This window comes from Mytilus californianus, unplaced genomic scaffold, assembly GCF_021869535.1.
Source record: "Mytilus californianus isolate M0D057914Y unplaced genomic scaffold, xbMytCali1.0.p SCAF_3, whole genome shotgun sequence".
In the NCBI taxonomy this organism is placed as follows: domain Eukaryota; kingdom Metazoa; phylum Mollusca; class Bivalvia; order Mytilida; family Mytilidae; genus Mytilus; species Mytilus californianus.
In genome coordinates, this window is record NW_026262679.1 from 122,078,920 (window position 1) to 122,102,962 (window position 24,043).

Consider the following 24,043-nt stretch of genomic DNA (forward strand, 5'->3'; position numbering starts at 1 on the left):
ATAATGCACAAAGAATGTCCGGTTAAATTCCAAGGAGAATGTAAAGACAACTAAGTTAGAACATACATCATCTTATCTTTTTATTTGCAAAAAAGAAGAATGTGCGAAAGCATGCAACTATACTTTGCTTTCCTAAGAATAGGTCTTTACACTGTACGTAAATATCCTTACCAGAAAGCAACTGTTTTACAGGTTTTGTTCAGGTCTTCTTTGACTTTAGTTTTACATTTTGGGGTCCAACTATATTCCAAATAATTAACGTCTTGAAAGGCTTTTTTTCTGTGACGCCTTCCTACGACGGCGTCAAAGAAAAAAAAAAAGAAAAATAGCCATTCAAGACATAATTACTTGGAATAGGTCCCAACCCATATATCATGTATATACGGTGTATAGTTCTAAAGTTACCACATGATATGACCATAGTCCTATAACTTAGGCATCTGCAATCTCTTTCTATTTTTAACATTTGTATGCTGAAATTTCCCCTTTTACATTTTTGGGGGTTGTACATTGATTGTAAAACCAGCAAATATGAAATTCAAAATAACAAATGAAAACAAAATCATAGTGTATTATTTTTCAATTTCATCATCATTTCATTCAGACCATGAGGCAAGAAAATAACAGATAAACAGTGATCATGCCAAAGACTCCTTTAAATAAATAAAAATATGTAATAGATGCTGGGAAATTTAATTCATAAAAAGCAATGCAGGACGTTTCGGCCACACTGCCAGTTCAAACACATTCGCCTCCGCAATACTGCAAGTTCGGCCATACTTTGTAAAGTCATTTCGGCCATGGTTTCTATTGTTTTAAAGAGAGGAAAATATAATTGTTTCTAGAAAAAGATATTAAGAATCAATTGGAATAATACATTTTAATCATAAATTTATTTACCTTGATAAAAATGTGCATTACATGTAATTAATGAATGTTACATGTACATGTAAAAGAATATTCGTAAAATGGTGATTATTAATAAGATATGAAGTTTTTAATATTCCAAAAAAGATATAATAGTTATTTAAAAAGTGAAGAAGCTTGTTGTTTTTATCTGAGATATATATCTGTATCGTTTTAAAAGACCAAATAAATTCAAAAGTATCATTTATCAACACCTTAAGAAGCACAATCATCCTTTTAAATATTTAGCAGTTCAACCTTTAGAAGTAGTAAATAAGCAGCCTGGTGAATCTCATTCAAAGTTTGTACGATCGCGGAAAATAATTGAATTAAATTGGATTAAAAAATTACAGACAGTCTACCCTCTTGGTCTTAATGATAATATCATGGGAATTGGTAATATATCAAGAACCGATTCTGTTAACATTTTGGATATAGTTTCTAAAACTGTTCGTAAAAACCGTTCTCATGGTCGTAGAAAAAATCGCAATCAAAGAAAATTTCGGACCAATCATACCAATATTTCGGACCTAATTTCTATTTCAAAAAACAACGGCAGACATTATCTGTTAACAAAGCTCTGTTCATTACCGGTTAATAAGTTAAATAAAATTTTAGAGGATTGCAACACAATTTCATATAGCAGTCCTAAGTATGAAATCGTTCAAATTATAATGGCATATTGTTATTCTAAACTGTTTCCTAAAATTGATCGCCCTGAAGATCATAAAAAACAGTTTATTAAAATTAAGTATGTCAATAAAGGTTTTGATTTTGTAAATATTGCCGGTATTTTTAACGACCATTCTGTTAAAGAACAAATTCCGGGATATTTTGATAATACTGAGCTCCCTCTTATTTGTTATATTTACAAGAAATCTACCCGGAAATTTGTGTTTAATTATAGCCAATTGTGTAAAGATGTTAATATCAGTGAAAATACACCTACTTCATGTAATTGCAGTAATTCCGAATACATTTATGGACCCATTTCCCATGTTATAACAGGAGATCTTAACATCGTTCAAGACCGAGAGTTAAAATCATTCCTCAGTAAAGGACCTAAATATCGTCCCCCGTCAATTATTAATTGGAATGAGTGTCGTAATATCATCCACGACTCACTCCATACTTACTGTTTGAAATGGATAAAACGGGAAAAAGCTGACAAAAAATCTTTGGACTCTTTTTTTAAATCAGTAATGAACATAGTTGATATACGTATTCAACATTTTAAAGAACATTTTACTCTTAACAATAACCACAATAAACCTATTTCTCGTATCAAACATAAACTAAAAGAACTAGCCAAGGAATTTGTTTTTGTCCCGGCCGATAAAGCTGCTAATAATATTATTATTGTTTGACGTAAATTTTACATTGAGGTTCTGAAAAAAGAAATCACCAATTCACCAACATTCCAACTGACTCCATTTTCAGAAAACGACATCTGTAACAAACATAAACTTTTAGCTACCGCTTTACAAGCAGAACCAAATACAATGAAAGTCCCAACTATGTATTGGCTTCCGAAGCTACACAAAATACCTTACAAATATAGATTCATTTCGTCTTCAAGCCATTGTTCCACTACTAAATTGTCTATTCTTCTTACCAGTACACTTGGTACAATCAAAAACCTGATAATAAATTGTTCAAATAAGGCCTTCGAAAATAGTGGAATTAATTACTTTTGGAGTGTCAAGAACTCGTTGGAAGTACTTGATAAATTGCATGCATATATTGGTGATTTTGAATCTGTTCAAAGTTTTGATTTTTCTACCCTATATACCACATTGCCTCACATTCTCATTAAGAAAAAATTCACACGCCTAATTAAATGGGCATTTAAAAAGTCAGAATGTGAATATATATGTTCAAACTCTTTTAGGTCATTTTTTAGTAGCAATAAACAAAAAAACTATGTCAATTGGACATGCTTTGATACTATATATGCCCTTGAATTTTTACTAGATAACATTTTTGTTCGCTTTGGAGATTCCGTATATCGTCAGGTTATCGGAATTCCAATGGGGACTAACTGTGCACCACTTATTGCGGACCTTTTTTTGTATTGCTATGAGTTACAATTTATGACAAAAATCAGTAAAGACCCATCGAAACAACATCTGATACACAAATTTAATAATACTTTTAGATATTTGGATGATATTTTGGCTCTCAATAATGACGACTTCAGTATGTATACTAAAGAAATTTATCCTGTTGAACTTACTTTAAATAAAGCTAATACTAAAAATGACCACTGCCCTTTCCTCGATCTTGATATCTATATCATTAACGGAAAGCTTAATACTAAAATATATGATAAAAGAGATGATTTTTCATTTCCTATCGTTAATTATCCATTTTTAGATGGTGACGTTCCCTTGTCACCATCTTACGGTGTTTATATATCTCAACTTGTACGATTCGCTCGTGTATGTAACAATGTTTTAGATTTTAACGAGAGAAATTTATGTATTACTGAAAAATTATTACACCAGGGTTTTCGATATCACAAACTAGTCAAAACATTTACTAAATTTTATCATCGGTATAAGGACATCATTCGTAAATATAGCTCAACATGCAGACTTCTTATACGTTCAGGTATTTCACATCCAATTTTTTATGGAAATATTCTTTATAAAGCACAAAAATGTCAGTATTCACCTCTGAAACTAACAAAACCTTTAAATAGACTTATCAAGAAGGGATATAGTTACGATACTGTTGTCAGGTCATTAAAGATTGCATATTTTGGCGTTAATATTGATTCACTTATAGGGTCTTTGCATCGGCACTAAACACATTTATTTAAAAACCAGTTGTTGGCATGACACGGGTTATGTTCTTCTCATATATGTTATGATGGTATGATACTAAACCCCTAACGGGAAGGATTGTGCCTGATATTCATATGATGAAGACATAATCTTTCAATCAGTTTAATTGAAGTCTGGAGCTGGCATGTCAGTTAACTGCTAGTAGTCTGTTGTTATTTATGTATTATTGTCATTTTGTTTATTTTCTTTGGTTACATCTTCTGACATCAGACTCGGACTTCTCTTGAACTGAATTTTAATGTGCGTATTGTTATGCGTTTACTTTTCTACATTGGCTAGAGGTATAGGGGGAGGGTTGAGATCTCATAAACATGTTTAACCCCGCCGCATTTTTGCGCCTGTCCCAAGTCAGGAGCCTCTAGCCTTTGTTAGTCTTGTATTATTTTTAATTTTAGTTTCTTGTGTACAATTTGGAGTTTAGTATGGCGTTCATTATCACTGAACTAGTATATATATTTGTTTAGGGGCCAGCTGAAGGACGCCTCCGGGTGCGGGAATTTCTCGCTGCATTGAAGACCTGTTGGTGACCTTCTGCTGTTGTCTGTTCTATGGTCGGGTTGTTGTCTCTTTGACACATTCCCCATTTCCATTCTCAATTTTATATATGTATATGTCTTCGTTCTTATCATAATATTAATAATGATCCCTCTGATCATTTGTTAATCAGTGTTTTCCCTAAGCTATTCAAGCATTGCGATACCGCTACACATAAATTTCGACCGCCATGCTTTCATCATTGCCGCAATGCATCCCGCTATGTGTGAAAATTATAACTGTGTAAAATATTTATTATCGATATTTTGAAAGTGAAGTGACAAGTAACAACACTCCACAGGTGTTTTAAACTCATCCGAATGATAATTGGATGCATCCCGTCGCGCGTACCGGGATTTTACAACCTTCTTGATTAGTTGGTTATACATTTGCACATCGAGACTTCGGTTACATAATAGAAGTTGCCAGTTAGCTGACATCGCTATTTTACTGTGATCTTTAAAAGTAGAAATTTAAAATTTGGTATAGTCTCTGGTATCATAAAATAAAACTAACGTAATTTCATCGAGAATGAACAAAACTTTTTTTAAATAAAGTTTCGCAGATTTTTCATCAGCTATATCAATGTATATTTACATCGATGAACTATTTTTTGATTGGTCACAACAATCAGTTATTTTTAGATTAGTTGTGGTTGATTGATTATATCAAAGAATACACATCACCACAACCGGGCCAAGAAAAAGACGTGCCTTAGGTAGCAATACACAGTTAGGAGTATGGTTTCGCATTTTGGCCCCGGTGGATTTTTCAAATATGAAAGTTATTGTGTAATAAAATTCATTTTTAGACAGCTGAGTACTAATTTAGCCTTCAAAGGTGGTTTATAAGATCATCAAGATTATTTTTCACATTTTTTTTGGGCTATTTTCTGTTTGAATCTCCGTATTTTCATAGCTAGACCGGTCATCGGTCCAGAAATTAATGTAATGTTTACAAACACTTTTTTTCTACACGAAGTTTTTGACGCAATTTTACAAAAAAATGAGACGAAAGACATATGATTTTCATTGGATTTATTGAAAGATATATGTAAACAGTTTCAGAAAAGGTATTACTTGAAGTGATTGAAATTCTACTTTTTGGTCAAATTTTGGGGAAATATGTGACATCTTTTCCCCCCTTTTTGCTATATTTTATAACAAAAAAATGCAGATTGTTGCCATGTTTACACCAAAAAAAAATTATATTTTACCATTTTATATACTGGATATGAAATCTATGGAAGATTCTGATTACATATATATGCACATATATGACACAAACAGTAAGCTTAATATTGCAAGAAGGCAATGAAAAGGGGATGGTAAAATTTATGAGGGATAATTTAAACATTTTTTCCTCACTGTTTATTGCTACCTTATGAAATGATGGAAAAACTTTCAAAACATATGTAGTTATTTGCGCAAAATATTGTTTTTAATAAACTAGTGTTGTTCTATCTTTAATTCAATGGGTCACATAGAGGATTTATTTGCCTTTTTTTACACAAGTGGGGCTAAATATTTTTTTTTTCACTTCGGCAAGATAGTATTTTTACAATTATGAATCGTTATAAATAAATCGGACAGGAATGTATTTAAAAAAAAAGTTAATTGTCATGAAATAAAATGTCAGTTAGCTTCCAAACAGGTAATTGCCAAATATGTCATCCGTATGTCAGGTATTCTTCATTGACATCTGTAATTAAGGGACGACATCAAAAGATCAATGTAGGATAAAAAAAAACTTAAATCAAATAGTTTGGGGGTGGGGGTTAAAATTGCTGCAAGTTTTGATTATCCAAAATCGATATTACATATATATCCATATTATATAACATGTTCATTAATGCAAATAGAACAAAATGTTTGGTTACTGGAACAAAGCAGAAACTATCAATTCAGACTTATCAACCAAACTTGATAATAAATTCAAAAGTATTACAAAATTCTTCATGTGAAAAATTATTAGGTATTAAAATTGACAGCACACTTAACTGTAGAAATCAAATTGACCAAGTTTGTGCTAATATATCATCCAGAATATACCTTCTTTCTAAAATAAAGAAATTTTTAGATATAAATGCTAGGAAAACATATTACAATGGGTATATTCTGCCCCTAATTGACTACTGCTGTATTATTTGGGGTGAATGTAAAAATGAAGGGATAACAAGAATTTTAAAACTCCAAAAAAGGGCAGCAAGATTAATTCTAGATGCAGATCCTTTGTCCTCCTCAGCCCCCTTATTTAAAGAACTTGGGTGGATGACAGTTGACAATAGAATCAAATACCACAAATATTTACTTCTATATAAATGTATGCGTAAGGAAGCACCAATGTACCTAGTTCAAAAGTTTAAACTGAAATCAGATAATAATCCTTACTCCTTGAGAGGTGTCACTCCAGGTAATCTGATAGTTCCTAAGCCAAAAGCTGAGCTATTTAAGAAATCTTTTGTTTATTCTGGATCAGTGTTATGGAATGGACTACCACACAAAATGCGTAAAGCTCAAAACACTTATACTTTTAAACAAAGTATCAAGAAGTACTTAACACAGTCCTGATAAGATTATGTTTTCTACAATGTATTTGTATATTTTTTTAATTTTTATTTGATTTTTTGACTACATGTACATCTTGAACAGCTTTATATCTTATCATGTTAATAATATTACATTGAACTACTTGACTGTAAATTAATCATGTGTAAATATCTGTTTTTGATTGTATTGTAATTTGTATGTGAGGGCCTCAGGGAAGATTAGTTTATTGTAACTAACTGAGTTTACCCTCTTTAAATAAAGAATTTATTATTACTATTATTATTATTATTATTATTATATTGGTCAATCAATTTTTCCCAAAGTAAGTTAAGAGAGAGGGGGGGGGGGTCAGTGAAAAACTATGTGAATTAAGTTTTTTTTATCCTACATTGAACTTTTGATGTCGTCCCTAACACAAATAAACTTTTTTTTTATTGTTCCCTGTAAAATCTCTGTGAAGCAATGATGACATTCAAAGTTTTATTTAACAACTTGCTGTTGCTGCAGAAATCAGCAAATTGAGGACACTGTTAGTGAAAGAATGTAAAGACATGATATTTTGGCAGACAATGAAATGAACAAAGTTGCCAGTCTTAGAACTTTGTATCCATGTCTGTCTAAGTATGCAGCAATTGGTCTTGTTTTGCCAGTTTCAACAGCTGATTGTGAAAGGTGTTTTTATACGACAGCAAAAAAAATTTGTGGTCGTATATTGGTATGACGTTGGCGTCGTCGTCGGCGTCATCGTCCGAAGACACATTTGTTTTCGCACTCTTAACTTTAGTTAATGTGAATGGATCTCTATGAAATTTTACCATAAGGTTCAATACCACAAAAGGAAGGTTGGGATTGTTTTTGGGTGTTATGGTACCAACAGTTAAGGAATTAGGGGCCAAAAAGGGGCCAAAAATAAGCATTTTCTAGTTTCCAGACAATAACTGTGGAATGGTGTATGGATCTCTCTGAAATTATACTACAAGTTTCCATACCACAAAGGGATGGTTAGGATTTACTTTGGGGGGTTATGGCTCAAACCGTTTAGGAATTAGGGGCAAAAAAGGGGGAAAAACAAGGTTGTCCTGGTTAATGGACAAATACTTTAGTACAAAACATAATTTAAAGCAGTGTAAGGGAGATAAATCAAATACATCATTTAAATTACCTCCCTTACACTGCTTTTAAATTATGTATAAAGTAATGGTTAATGAACAATTAAGACAATTTAAAACAGTTTAAGGGAGGTAAACCAAATACAACGTTTTGGTTACTTCCCTTACACTGCTTTTAAATTATGTTTAAAGAAATGCATATTTATAAAGGAAGACCAGTAAAAATATCTGCAAATGTTGCATCTTTTTTTTTTACCAAAAAAAACCATATATAGATTTGACACTATATTTTAAATTCTATTATAGAATAGATCAAGTTAGCACTATGGTAAATTTAAATGGGTAATTATGGTTGCAAACTCCATTGGAAATTTGAATTGAGATTATGACCATATCCTGAGGGAAAGAATTTTTTGGGGGAAAAAAAGGGGGGGGGGGGGGAGTAAAAAGAAATTGTGGGGGGGTCAATTTTTTCTCATTTCAGATTTCAGAAATTAAAAAGAATTATTCTTCAAATATTATTTTTTTTTTTCAAATTTCAAATATTGAAAAATTTCAAGAAGTAATCTTTAATTGCACAGTATGGCGCATTAGATTTGTAAAATCTTTGACCTCATTTATTTATTTGTTATGCCGAATCTAACCGTGTATTTAGATTTTTAACTTTGGGTCCAGTTTTCAAATTGGTCTACATTAAGGTCCAAAGGGTCCAAAATTAAACTTTGTTTGATTTTAACAAAAAATTGAATATATGGGGTTCTTTGATATGCTGAATCTAAACATGTATTTAGATTTTTGATTTTTGGCCCCGTTTTCAAGTTGGTCCAAATTGGGGTCCAAAATTAAACTTTGTTTGATTTCAACAAAAATTGAATAAATGGGGTTCTTTGATATGTTGAATCTAACCATGTATTTGGATTTTTTCGATTTTTTTTTGGTGGGCCCCGCTATCAAGTTGGTTCATATTGAGGTCAAAAGGGTCCAAAATTAAACTTTGTTTGATTTCATCAAAAATTGAATTATTGGGGTTCTTTGATATGCCAAATCTAACCGTGTATTTAGATTTTTAATTTTGGGTCCTGTTTTTTAAATTGGTCTACATTAAGGTCCAAAGGGTCCAAAATTAAACTTAGTTTGATTTCAACAAAAATTGAATATATGGGGTTCTTTGATATGCTGAATCTAAACATGTATTTAGATTTTAGATTTTTGGCCCAGTTTTCAAGTTGGTCCAAATTGGGGTCCAAAATTAAATTTTGTTTGATTTCAACAAAAATTGAATATATGGGGTTCTTTGATATGCTGAATCTAACCATGTATTTAGATTTTTTATTTGTGGGCCCCGCAATCAAATTGGTTCATATTGAGGTCAAAAGGGTCCAAAATTAAACTTTGTTTGATTTTATCAAAAATTGAATTATTGGGGTTCTTTGATATGCCAAATCTAACCGTGTTTTTAGATTTTTAATTTTGGGTTCCGTTTCTTAAATTGGCCTACATTAAGGTCCAAATGGTCCAAAATTAAACTAAGTTTGATTTTAACAAAAATTGAAATCTTGGGGTTCTTTGATATGCTGAATCTAAACATGTGTTTAGATGATTTTTGATTATGGGCCCAGTTTTCAAGTTGGTCCAAGTTGGGGTCCAAAATTAAACTTTTTTTGATTTCAACAAAAATTGAATATATGGGGTTCTTTGATATTCTGAATCTAACCATGTATTTAGATTTTTTATTTGTGGGCCCTGCTATCAAATTAGTTCATATTGAGGTCAAAAGGGTCCAAAATTAAACTTTGTTTGATGTCATCAAAAATTGAATTATTGGGGTTCTTTGATATTCCAAATCTAACCGTGTATTTAGATTTTAATTTTGGGTCCCGTTTTTTAAACTGGTCTACACTAAGGTCCAAAGGGTCCAAAATTAAACTTAGTTTGATTTTAACAAAAATTGAAGTCTTGGGGTTCTTTCATATGCTGAATCTAAACATGTGTTTAGATTTTTGATTATGGGCCCAGTTTTCAAGTTTGTCCAAGTTGGGGTCCAAAATTAAACTTTGTTTGATTTCAACAAAAATTGAATATATGGGGTTCTTTGATATGCTGAATCTAACCATGTATTTTAATTTTGGACATTGGACCATAATAGGTAAATTAAAAAAAATCAAATTCTTAGGCCACATTCTTTCTGTGTCAAAAACCTATGCTGTGTCAAATATTTAATCACAATCCAAATTCAGAGCTGTATCAAGCTTGAATGTTGTGTCCATACTTGCCCCAACTGTTCAGGGTTCGACCTCTGCGGTCGTATCAAGCTGCGCCCAGCGAAGCATTTTATTCATGTTTAAACAGAGTTAAAACACCTTTGAGAAACAGACTATGCCAAAAAGTGCTGAATTGCTTAATGCATATATCAATTGAAGGACCAAAGGAGGAAGATTTTGATTTTGAAAAATGTGTGGTGAACTTTGGAAAGTTGAAACGGAGAAAGATATCAACAAAATAATGTGTACATGACATTAATTTGTAAATAACTAGTGCAGACTGGATTATTTTTATTATTGTTTATAAGGTCTTTCATTAATTCCTCTCATCTGTAATAAATACTTTAAAGTTCCAATACTTACCTATAATAAAACAATTAGATTGGTATATGGCTTTAAACATATAAATTATGTAGTGTCACTAATTCTGAAAAAGAATCATTGCGCGCCGCGTTGCAAATCTTCCATGGACCCACCATGCATGAAAAATTTTCTAGGGAAGACACTGTTAATTGTTAATTATCATTTCTTTGATAAACATGTATCTAAAGTATAAATTATGCTTTTGTCAAGTAATTGTTGAGAAAATACCAAACAAGATATTTGGTATGATTGCCGATGAAACATTGTTTTACTTCTTGTTCAGTTCAGTTCAGTTTCTTGTATGTTCCTCCATTAATTGTATAGCATTACCCATATGGTATAATTGTAGCAACTATAAACACCTTAAAACATAAGGGAACATATAAACTTATGTACAAATAAATGAATAAAGGCAATATTATTAATAATGCATAGGATAGTCATTACTGTTTTAAACCATAAAATTAAGTAATCATAATGTGCTGAGGTGTAAGAAAAAGTTAAGTAAGAACTGATTATATTTACAAGTAAAATTTGAAATTTAAAAAGTTTAAATTAGTTTTAAATTTAAATTCTATTGGTTAGTTAAAGGTGCTAAAAAAAACTTCTTGAGCCCTTGTCTTTCTGAATTACCTCTCTTTTCCTACAGTAATTATAACCACTGCTGAACATGGCAATCACAATATATAGGATTTGTGCAATTGTCATGTGTATCTCGATCCTTCATTACAATGGTAGGTGTCCACATTGCTAGATTTGGGATACATTGAAGCACATTGCAAGTTTTTCATTACTCTAGGGTGGAAAAATCCTTTATTAGTATATTTTCCTTGAATTTTCAATTAATTGCAAAAACAAGGATGGGAAGTGAAAATTCATCTGTTATTAAATACAATGTGGTTACCATACACTACAGTTTATACCAGGTATAAATTGTAGTGTATGTTGCAGTATGAACCAAACTTAATATTAGAGGACACACAATCTTACTGACATCAATGAGGCAAATTCAGCTCTTAATTTTTTTACACATTTTGGCATCGAGTGGACATGTTTGGGCAAATATAAATTGTCTGACATGTTTGAAAGATATAGAATTTTAGAGACACCTTTGAGTGAAATGGACATGTTTTGGCAAGGGTGACATGTTTCAAAGTGTTACATACATGTACATACATGTTACTTGCTTACATCCACTTCATTTGAACTTTGGTGGATAGTTGCCTCATTGGCCATCATACGGTTCTTCTTCTTTCGGTTTTCAGTAGTCCTTCATTATCTGAAGATTATATACTATTTTGCGCAGCGTGGCCTATATATATATTTACAAAAACACAAAAATAATTGAAAATGAATTTGGAGTGCGTAAGAATTTTAAAGTGTGATTAAAACTATGTACATAGGCTAATAATGAGTTAAATGAATTTGTGGAGAACAGTTGGTGTAAGCTGTTCTCTGAAAGTGTCGACTGTGGTTACAGCGACTGTGTGGACTGGTAGTAAATTCCACTGAGTAATGGTGTACGGAAAAAAATGAAAATTTATATGTATCTTTTTTAGTAGAAATGTGTCTGAAAGTGAAACTATGGTTTTTGCGGGTTCTACTGTCTGATGGTATGATAATGGCAGATGGGATTACTACGATTTGATGGACTATTTTGTAGAACATTATCAATCTTGTGCGTAGTCTTCTTTCTTGTAGCGTGGGCCAGTTTAGTGAGTTTATCATGTCTGTAGGACTACTGATGTTATGGTACCTGTTACAGACATATCTGGCAGCTCGTCTTTGGACCATCTCAATTTTAGAGTTTTGTTCAGCTGTGTGAGGGTCCCATACTGAACATGAATATTCAAGCTTAGGACGAACAGTGCCAGATATGCCTGGGTTTTGATGTTCTGACATGATGTTTTTAAATTTCTTTTTAAGAAGCCCAAAGATTTGTTTCCATTAGCTATGATGTTGTCTGTATGTTTTGACCATTTTAAGTTTGCTTGTAGTGTAATGCCCAGATATTAAGCTGAAGAGACTAGTTCAAGTTTGTGATTGTGAAGGACATAGTCATGTTTAAACTGTTTTTTCTTTTGTGATACTGTGAGGACTGTGCATTTGTCTGAATGGAAAGCCATCAACCAGTCTTGTTCCCACCTAGCAGCTGCATCTAAATCTAACTGGAATTCATCACAGTTACTTTGAGATTTGATGGTTTTGTAGATGATACTGTCATCGGCAAACAGTCTGAGCTTACTGGATTGTAAGTATTCTGGTAGGTCGTTGATGTATACCAAGAATAATACTGGGCCCAGAACTGTGCCTTGAGGGACACCTGAGGTGACTGGAGCCAGGTCAGATGACTCTCCATCCAGGACAACTGTTTGTGTTCTGTCATTTAAGAAGGCAGAGAGACCCAGTTTAGTGTTTCATTTTGAATACCATAGTAGTTCAGTTTATAGAGAAGTCTTTTATGAGGGACTTTGTCAAATGCTTTGGCAAAGTCCATTATAATTAAGTCTGTTTGTGTGTTGTTGTTGTTTTTTGCTGCAAGCTCTTGGATGAATGATAACTTACCACATCTCTTTATTTTTATACGTATATACATACATGTATGTACATTTGTATATATTCCTAACACATGACACGTATGTAAATGGCTTGTAATTAAGTAATCTAAATATTATACAAAGAATATGTACTTAAATCAAAGTTCACATGCGGATGATTAAATGAATTATTGTTTTACACCTGCAGCATACGGATTATCAAAATAAAAATAAAAAATTCACACGTGAAGCATGCTGATAATTAATTTATCACCTTTTGTTTTCACACATGAGTTAATTTTCCATACGTACGAATTTAGACAGTAACCATAGATTAATTATATTTAGCACATACTTACAACTTCTCGTCCAATCAAATTGCTTGAATTTGCCTTCTAAGTTTCATAGTACATATTTTTCCGTGTATTGCGTTGTAATCAAGATATTAAAATCTTTGGTTTTGACAATTGCAAGTTTCTATCATTTAAGTAAAGAATAACAAATTAAATATGGTCCTTAATACCTTGATTAGAGGACAACACTATCTCATAATTGTGGTAAGTTATCATTCATGCAATTACTTTGTACACAAAAAGTATGTACTTGTACTATGAAACCTTGTGAACGGACATCAAGGCAACTTGATGATGATGTTTTTTACTTTCTAAGGAACTTGGTCTGTTTCATTATGAATTGAAAAACTGTGATAATGTCTGAAGGGGATGTGCCACCTTTACCTATAATCTGACAAAGCTATTAGTTTTTACTTTGAAATACAAAAAAATTATAATCTTTTATCTATTAATAGTTGCTTTTTATGCCTATTCGCTAGACTATTTATGGGCACATATATCTGTATTTTTCAAATTTATTATAGCTTTAGTTTTACTGTGTAATTGAAGAAAATTTTAAAACATGTAAAGCTCCCACTGCAATTTAATTATGTAAGCCTGTTTTTTGGTCAATTTATTATATCATCTTACCATATAATGAAATACATGTAGTAAGACACCACTTTATATCAATATACATACTTACATCAGCAGGTACCATCTTTTCAATCTGGAGTCAAGAGCCTTTTGAAATCACATTTTTTTGTGTGACTGACTTATAAACTGTTATTTTACCAATTCATGTTTACTGCATTTATAAACCCATGATCTGGTAAATCACTGTCACAAATTGAACAAATATGATAACTTTGATACTAGTGAGTAAATTAAGAAAACATAGTTAATGAACTCTGTTTTATGAACACTTGTGAAACAAGTTTTCAGCCAAAATAAACTATCAATAGACCAATTAAAAGATTACTTTAAAAGATTACTAAAGTTGTAAATATGTGCTAAATTGGATAGTCAATTGGAAAGGTATATACTATGAAATTAAGTGCTTGGGGCAAGCCCTTGCTCTGAATTTCATAGTATATACCTTTCCATAGACTAACCGATACACACAAGGCTTTGTTTCATTAAATGAAATTAATACTAGTCACTATTGAATCTTTATTTAAAAGTTAACTAATTTTAAGATAAGTGTAACTAAAGGAACTATGGAATTAAAAACATTAAAGAAAAATGGTACATTGTATATCAAAGTCAGAGCCAAAATTCAACTTATAAATAGACCATCTTTTCACAGAATAAAATGTCTGTCATTACACACCCAATGGATTTTGTGTAAAAATACCATAAGCAGTTTGAGAACCCTACATGGTCAACTATTTATTTATGCCCTATATAGTGCAACAACACAAGTTCTCAAATGATTAATAAGTTTTGATAGATTGTATCTAAATTTATTGGCTCCATAAACAACATTAGCATAAAAATTAGGATGTGGTATCCTGTTTGTAACAAGTTTTCTACAGGTACAGCCACACAGGATGTAGAGCCATAAGTGTTAATAACTGGATAGTAATACATATAGTTGTGTATATAAAACATTTATAAATAAAATCAAACTAGGAACCAATCAAAACAATATATCAAAGATCTTACTACAAAGTGTTATTCAAAGGAGTAATAAGTATATATTGATCATATCTTAGGTTAACCAAACTTCCAAACCATGATAAAGGTTTTCAGAAAATTGTGGTAGCAAAATCCCTGACTTAATAATATATCAATACGGGCATAGCGAACATGTAAGAAAATATTGAGGTAAATATAAGTAACTTCATGGTTAAAGCAACATCTTACAGTGGTTTGAACGATAAAAGATCTGTAAGATATTGATTTTATTAGATGACACAAACAAAGTATAAGGATATAGATAGACAATGGAAAGCTAGAAGCTAACTCCCATTTTGATTTTCATTTTTAAAGCTTGATTGCAGTTGCTTATGTATGGTTATTTGAAAATTTTATCTAACTGATTATTTTTGCTAATTTCTCTGTATATTCTTACATCTATCTATTATTGCCTTCAACATAATTGCCAAAAATACATAATGAAGATAAAAGTTTCAAGGACAATAACTCCTATAAAGAGTAGATATACATGTTCTATCATATGATTTATTTGTGGATCTTATCTTGCTGATCATTTTTGCTGTTTACTGTTTCTCTCTATAATGATTTTATAATTTGGAAGATAAGAGCAAAACTGTGGTAAAATACATCATTTAAGGTCAATAAATTCTATAAGGAGTCAATTGACATTTTCAATGATTGATCTTTTTTGTAGATGTTACATGTATCTTGCTGATCATTTTTGCTGTTCCCAGTTTCTCTTTATCCACATGTATGATTGTTTTAAAGAAGTAGCTAAAAATGCCCCAAATAAGCTAATATTTATATACAAGGACCATTTCTGGTATAAGGGAGGATTGAAAATTTTGATCATATTAATGACTTATTTGTAGATCTTGATTTGCTGATCTATTTTGTTGTTTACAGTTCTCTATAATATTATAATAGCATGAAAGGTAACAAAATATTAAGAAAAGGTTGAAAACATGCATAGCAATTCTTAGATATTAATTTCATGATAAGTTGAAAAGTGGGAAGTTAATCCTCCGGTATCTGTTTTTGTGACCTCTGTAGCTATTTTAAATGTAAAATTGAGAATGGAAATGGGGAATGTGTCAAAGAGACAACAACTCGACCATAGAGCAGACAACAGCCGAAGGCCATCAGAAACTTTTGACCTTTTGATAAATAATAGGAAAATATCCTACAGAGGTGTGAAAATAATTGAAAGTATTGAAAACTGTGACATTAATAAGATATCGATTTGATTTTGATAAAACATCATATAAAGTACTTGTATATGTGCAAATTGTCTCATTGGCAATCATACCACATCTCCTTATTTTATAAAGATGGACAGTGGAAAAGAAAGTCTCATTGACATTCTAGATTTAGAGGTAAAAATGTATAAACTCTATTGTATAATGAATTATAAGATTTATTTACACACTTACTGCAGACATGTAAATTTTGAAAACATACTCAACAAAATGTTAAAGTTATACTGTGACATTTGCTTGTATTTCATCAGTTTGTGATTTGGATTATGTTTTCAACATGAACTTTTGTGTGTATATACACTAATATGTTTCTTGATCGTGTTAAGTGTATGAACACAAATTATTTTTTTTTTTTATTGATTTACACACTAACTAAGGAACCCAATGTCAGAAGAGGTCAGTTTATTATTTTCAAATTAAAAAGTCCTGATTGTATCTGTAAATGTTTTTAATTAGCTGTTGAAATATTGATATGCTAATCATACTTATTGAGTGTATATATTTGTATTTTTCAGTTTTTTAGAAGAATATGTGGGAAGGCCCCTGCAGCCCCTAAACCAACCTTCTCTGTGTTATGTCTTGGTTTAGCTAACTCTGGGAAGAGTACAATACTCACCTTACTCAGTGGAGAAAATGCAGATGGTATTAGGCCAACAGTAGGTAAGTGATATCATGTGTAGTGTAATTTGTTACTGGTGTGTTAACATGTTAGACAATATGTTAGTTGACTAGTAGTATTCTAATGCAGAAATTGCAATTCAATGGTGTAAAATCAGAGTATTCCAATTTTTCTTAAAAAAGGCCATAAACCAGGCACTAACCATTATATTCTAAATGCTTAGTCATGTGGTAAATACTATTTACACACATATGATGTATATTTGATCAATTTTAATATTAAGGTTCATTTAGTTCACTGTGATCTGGAGTAAATTTCTGTTTAGTCTCTTTAGTACAAAACAATGCCACATTTGCCTGCCCTACATTTCAAGATTGAACAACATAGTCATCAAATTTATTGGTGTCAATTATTGTATACATCCATGTAGGTATATGATGGACCGTATGTTACAAATATTTCACTGATACTTTGTTGTCATATTGAACATTTTTATCGTCCTGAATTATGTTTTAGGGCAGGTTATTGTAACTATTACAACTTTTTAGGCAGTAAGCAAGGAAAAATTGAAGGGGCTGCATAGATTACATTTTAAGGTCTTGAATTTTTCAAACTCACTTTAATAGTCAATGTTCAAAGACATTCTTGACTTTTAAAGTTCTATTTACTCTTCCAAATTATATTGTGTGTGTATGTATCCCCGGATCACATCCTCTTTACAGATGTCACAGTGTTCTCCCCAGGATTTTTGGATAGCACCAGGGTAACGTGTGTGGACAGCTAGGTGAAATATTTCATACAATCAGTTGTGTCCCATCGCGTTGCTTAGCTCTATTTCTAGTTACTGTAGTTTTTATGTCTCTTGTTATGTTTTAATACTGTGGTTCTGTGTTATGTAGACATTGAGTCAGAAAATTATTGGTAAAAAAAGAAGTCAATCAAAAAAACATTTGTATACTTTAATATTTTTTAAAAATAAATAAATTATGATTCATAATAAAATATTCATCTGAATTTAAAGTAATTAAATCTTTTATAAAATCCAAAATCAATAAAAATAAAATATCATTCAAAAGAGAACAAAAATGTTCAATTTAAAAAACTTTCTAGTTTCTAGAAAGAAAGTTGTTGTATGTGAAAGGATTCCTGTCATAAGAAGATATAAAATTAACAAGAACAATTGCAAATATTGTTTTATTATTTGAACCAGTTTCTATCTTAGATTTTAATAAAAAGAAATTTTTCATAAATTTTAGAACATTGTGCTATAGATTTCATTTAAATATTAACCTTTCTTGTCTTTGGTGATAATCAAACACAGATACAGACTTAATACTGCACTGAAATCTAATTCTTTATTTGCCATGAACCATTTAAAAGAATTCCTAAATCTATAAATTTATCTTTGGTCTATAGATCTATAAGTAACCATATTCAATGTCAACAACTAAGTCTCCCTATTTTCCCGCCTAAATGACAGGAAGTAGATATAAATAGATTTAACATGTGTTTATGGATAAAATTTGCAAGATTACTTCTGTTATTCATTAATTATGGATATAGATATCCAGTTTGAAGGTACAGTCATGCATTTTATTTATAAAATAGAATAGATTGCAATTAATTGTAAATAAACTTGAATATTCTATGTGAACTAACTGGGTCATGTGATATGTACAGACAGATACTACAGTTTGAAACCCGACTATCATGCAAGAACTATGTCATAATTAAAGATAATATTGGCCATGGTTTAATCAGAGACATATAATACTATAATATAAGAATTGAGAAATGTATAATTGTCAATTATACGTAATGAGCCACCTTTATGATGTACAAAAAATGTACCTATCGGGTCAAGACACTGTTTGTGTACAAAGTATTTGCACACAGGTCAGTTTTTGTGTGGTGAGTGAAGCCATAAAACAGTTATCTGTGATCATAAAGTTATGAACTCTTAATTAAAACATATGTACTTTTTCATATCTTTAGATATCTATATCTTAAAAACACATCATTAAACTTTTCTTATATTACAGGTTTCAGTATCAAAGCTTTAATGTTTGGAGACTGCTTTGTAGATGTCAAAGAACTTGGAGGTTGGTAAAATATATCCTCAAATACAAGGAAATTTTGAATAAATGTTAAAATTTAAAGGGGAAAGTGAGTAAGTTCTGAACAGAAAACTTTACACTTGTTTTTTTTAATTTTTGATAGGAAAGTGTTTAAGAATTCCAAACTTATTGAAGAAATCCCCAAAAGATTGCTTGTTGTGATATACTTATGAATTAAGATGTTAAAAGAAGGTCTTGTCATGAATATGTTTAAACTATTTGCAACAGGAAGTTAAGTTAACAACAATCAACAGGGTTGGCAAAGTTATTCTGGGAATGGGAACTGGGGTTTATTATATATAGATAAAGCTTGTTAATAAAAGAACAATACTCAAAATGGAAAACGTCATTGACTTTCCAAATTACAAAAAAAAATCCTTAATATGATCAGATATATGTAAAACATATATCCATGAAACAAAACTGACAAACTTATGAAAAACTTGAGCAGAATGTTATTCAAATGATATCTTGATTTGCACATTTTATTGACATGATTGATATGAGTATTGTCAAGTCAGTAAAGAGGATCCATGCTTCTCAACAGTCAAGGGACTTACTTAAATGAGTGATTTTCTAAATCACTGATTCAAGTAACATTATGTCCATAAAGGTTGGAAGTAAGAGTTGTCTTTCTTTAATAATCACCTATTTAAGTAGTACAAATTAATCACTAGACTAAGTGATTTAATTTTATTGTAGCTTTAAATATAGAATACTAATGATCCAGGGACTAATTATGTTGCTAAGATTATCAGAACCAACATCTGTGTTGATAGGATGACCAGGTCATGTCAGGTGATGACCTTGTACTAAATCTAGGATAATGACATAAAAATCACTTGTTTAAGTATCATACCTCAATTTCCTTCCAAAAAATCACTTCTTTAAGTATCATTATTTTAATAACCCCCACTAATTTCAACTCCCCCCGAACAGTGAAATTTTGATCGCGAACAGTAGAATTTTATTACATAATCTATAAGATGAAACCTTGAATTTTACAGGAAAAATACTCCCACTGCTGGGAAAAATCTGTTAAGAAAGTATCAGTTCATTATGTAAAGCCATTTTTATAGCATTTTTTCAACTAAAATAGAATTTGCAGCTAAATTATTGCATCAAAGGCATAAACCTTGCTGCTTAAAAAGAAGCAAAAAGTTCATTTTTTTCAATTTTACTAATGAAAAAATATTATCTAAACCTAATGTGTTTAAAATTTTGGTAAAACTACAAAATCACAATTTGTGACAAAACTTTGAATTTGCTACTTAAATAAGTGATTTAAAAATCACTTATTTCAATAAGTCCCCTGACTGCTCAATAGGACACAGTGAAACACTATTAAAATATGTCAGTTTTTTTTATGAGATTATCTTTCATTTACTTCCAACATTTAAAAGACAGGATCATCTTGTTTAAAATAAAGAAGAGCTGTATATAGATATAAGAAGATCTGGTATCCATCCAAGACACAATTTGTAAAAGTAAACCATTATATGCTCATATATAAATCTGAATTAACTTCAACATTTAATGCAATTGCAGGTAGTGACAATGTTAGAATGTACTGGAACAAGTATTTTTGTGGAGCTCAGGCAGTAATATTTGTAATAGATAGTGCTAGTAGTGAAGAGAGTATGAAAACTGCTAATGCAGAACTACACAAAGCCTTAGCAGACCCCGAGTTGGATGGTCTCCCTTTGTTAGTGCTGGGCAATCAACAAGATAAAGAGGGCGCCAGAAGTAAAGAACAGGTACATGAAGTATTTTACTATGGGACTGTTTTAACCATTATCTTTTAAATTTTAAATGTCATTTGAAGAAAATTCAGATATAACATTTATTTTTGTTGATCAATAGTACATATTTTAGATGTATAGAGTTCTGCCCATTTTTTGCCAATCATGGGTAAATTTCAATCATTTAATAAATTTTATGAATCAAAAGAGACTAAAAAACATATTGATGATCATAGTATTTTCAAAGTTCATTAAATCAATTTTTTTTGGCACCAGATTTAAAAGCTCCCAGATTTATTATGGCTTTTAAATTTGATGGTTAATTGATCCATTCATTCATGGCATTTACATAAAAAGTATTATCTCCTGTACCCTTTTATTGTTGGGACATAGAAAAATAATTTGATTGGTGTTAACTTTTAATTGAAACAGTATTTATTCAGATAAATCATCAAATTACAATATAATACAGATGAAAAAAACACCTAGTAGTCAGAAACAAGCAAAGTTGCTTTCACAAATCTGTCTCTCAAACTTTTCATTTATGTATCTCAATTTTATTGTATGAATAATCAACATTACTTGATTTTTAGATAACAAAAGAATTGGAGCTTGGGTTACAATCAACTGCTCGTAAGTGGATAATTCATACTTGTTCAATGAAAAATAAAGAGGAAATCATGGCAGCTTTTCAAGATTTCAACAAACTACTTTTAGAAATGAAAGAAAAAGAAGAAAGAGAAGATAAGACAGAAGAACAAGATGGAGAATTCAGCAAGATTTGATTTGACCCAATCATTTTAAACTTTTTATTCTGTACTTTGTTGAACCTTTAATTATACACCTTAATCCTAATTATAATTTGCAATCAACGATAAAAAACTAATTTGGTTACACTCTTTAAATAAAAAAAATTGTTGTTTTTCTTATTATTATTAACAGTTTTTTCTTATTATTATAAACAGTTTTTATGGTTAAATAGAAACCACATTTTGGCTTTATGTACAGTTTATTTTGGTTTTACAAATACAGGTTCCACTCTCTTGTTTTAAAGGAAATAAAAATAAAACCCTTGCCTGTGAAAAGTGCTTATCCATTTTGACAGAATAAATTAACATGAGAGAAGGTTTAAAATATAATATAATTGTTAAGTAAATTGAAGTTATTGTTTTTTGTTTATCAACACAAATGATTATTATGGATAATGAGTAAAACATTGCTTTAAATCCTAAGTTGCCGTCCAAGTTTATTTATATTTTTTTATATCTCAGAGGATCATATCTCATGTTTTTACATTACACATTTCAATTATATTTATTTTGATATTCCATTCATCATTCAACATATACTTGTGTAATTTTTAAAGGCTTAATATCATGCATTTCATTGCATTCAGGGAGCTTTAGTAGATAGTGATAGTACAAAACTGCTGTCATATTTTTATATCAGTCAATAATAACGTTACAAAGATGTTTCATAAGATCATGTAATTTGATTGATAGAAATCAATCTTGAGGCTTTCCAAAATTATGTTTCTTTCCAATAAAATCCTACTTCTATGACTGCACATGCCCTCCATGATAATTTTTCACCAATGCATAGGAAAAAACAGCAAAAAGCTTGATTTAACTTGTCAATTTCATGGTTATAGCATAAAAATGTAATTTTAAATTTGAATGCTCCCTTTGTAATATGATAGAGTTTTTATAGCATTGATTGTGCTCATTGATAGTATGTCCATTTCAATGCTTTATTTCATTCAGATATAAAAGTACTTATATAAATTGTCAAGTATTCATTAAAGTAATAGTCAGTTATTGCAAATTCAAATTTTCCACCCATCAAGTTTACTAATGCCTTATACAGGAATATTATTATTAAATATTTTGTACCCTGGCAGCTGATTATAAGTTAATATAGTATGACTTATTAATACATGTTTTATGATTGTCTTAATTGTATAAAGATTAGTTTTGTGTAACTTTATAATGAGTAATGTTATAATTTCAAGGAACCTGCTTTAAAGTTTTTTTTCATATCAATACAAATGGAGAACTCCTGTAAAGAATTTGTTGGAGAATTTCTTTGATGAATGTCTTTAGTTTATAAAATATATTTATCTACTAACATACTTTAAAAAAAGGTGAATGGTGATTTGTTAGAATAAGTCTTATTATATAGAAGTTTATGATATTGAACTAGTTTTAGTCCTTTGACATGATGACCAAAGACCTTATTTAACAGAAGGTTCTGTAAGTATGGCTTGCTTGTAGGAAAATCTTCAAATAGACAAATATATTTGCAAAAATTGATATGCGAAAATAGTCCCCACAATTTACTTCTTTATTTAAGTATGTAGGTGTTTTCCCCACATGACTCAGATGATCAAACATTCCACATGCATCCAAAAATTAAACAACTGATAACTTTGTAATCAAATAAAGTAAAATGTAAAGTTTAAGTTGTCATTTGTATTTTCATATAAATAGTTTAATAATTATTTTTACTGGCATTGACGTGCAAACCCTTCTATCATATATGAAACCCCATAAGAATGATTGGAAGGGTAACAGATTGTCTGATATTAATAGATGTCTTTACATGGAGGATACTTGGGATTTACATGTTACTGTATGGTATATTATGGTTTGTTATTAAAACAGGAGAATTGAAAAAAAAATGCTTAGAAAGTAGATCTGAATTTTTTGTTTGTGGTGTTTAAACTGAATGTAAAATGTGTTAGAGATTAGAATTGAATTTTAGTTTTATTATACTAAATAGAAAGTATAGATTTATTTGAAATTCATTAGAAAATAAAAGTTGTAATAAATGTTTAAACGTTTCTCTTCTTTTTAACCCATGTCACTTGTTACAAATATACATTGATATATTCTAATTTTTAAGAATTGAGACGAGTATGAAATCTATCTGCTTTTAAGTGAGAAAAGTAAAAGACACTATTAACATGTTAGCCTTACAAGAACTGGTATGTTATGCATGTTATATTTGAAAAGAGAGGCTAAACGAGGATGTGTATTGAACAACAGATCAATAAAGAGAGGACATAAAAGTGCGAATTGAACAGCAGTTCTATAAAATTCTGAAAGGTCAGCCATATGTTATTGATATCAGTGATTTCTGTGTGGTCATTATTTTAAGGCAAAACTGCTTTGCTATCTTTTTCACAATAGTATCTCAAAACTG

General features: G+C 30.5%; 1 protein-coding gene across 1 annotated transcript; it reads left to right on the forward strand.

Moving 5' to 3' along the window:
• On the forward strand, positions 1 to 23,677 carry LOC127736054 (ADP-ribosylation factor-like protein 15). Its single transcript, XM_052246554.1, has 5 exons — positions 1 to 153; positions 16,877 to 17,021; positions 19,023 to 19,082; positions 20,646 to 20,854; positions 21,433 to 23,677. The coding sequence occupies exons 1-5, from the start codon at positions 100 to 102 to the stop codon at positions 21,622 to 21,624; spliced, it is 660 nt and encodes a 219-aa protein (XP_052102514.1). The 5' UTR covers positions 1 to 99; the 3' UTR covers positions 21,625 to 23,677.
• Positions 23,678 to 24,043: the final 366 nt, after the last annotated feature.

Coding starts and splice junctions, on each gene's coding strand:
- LOC127736054 (XM_052246554.1), top strand. CDS start 100: ATGTGCGAAAGCATGCAACTATACTTTGCTTTCCTAAGAATAGGTCTT. Junction 154..16,876: donor TAAGAATAGGTCTTTACACT/GTACGTAAATAT, acceptor TGTATTTTTCAG/TTTTTTAGAAGAATATGTGG. Junction 17,022..19,022: donor TGGTATTAGGCCAACAGTAG/GTAAGTGATATC, acceptor CTTATATTACAG/GTTTCAGTATCAAAGCTTTA.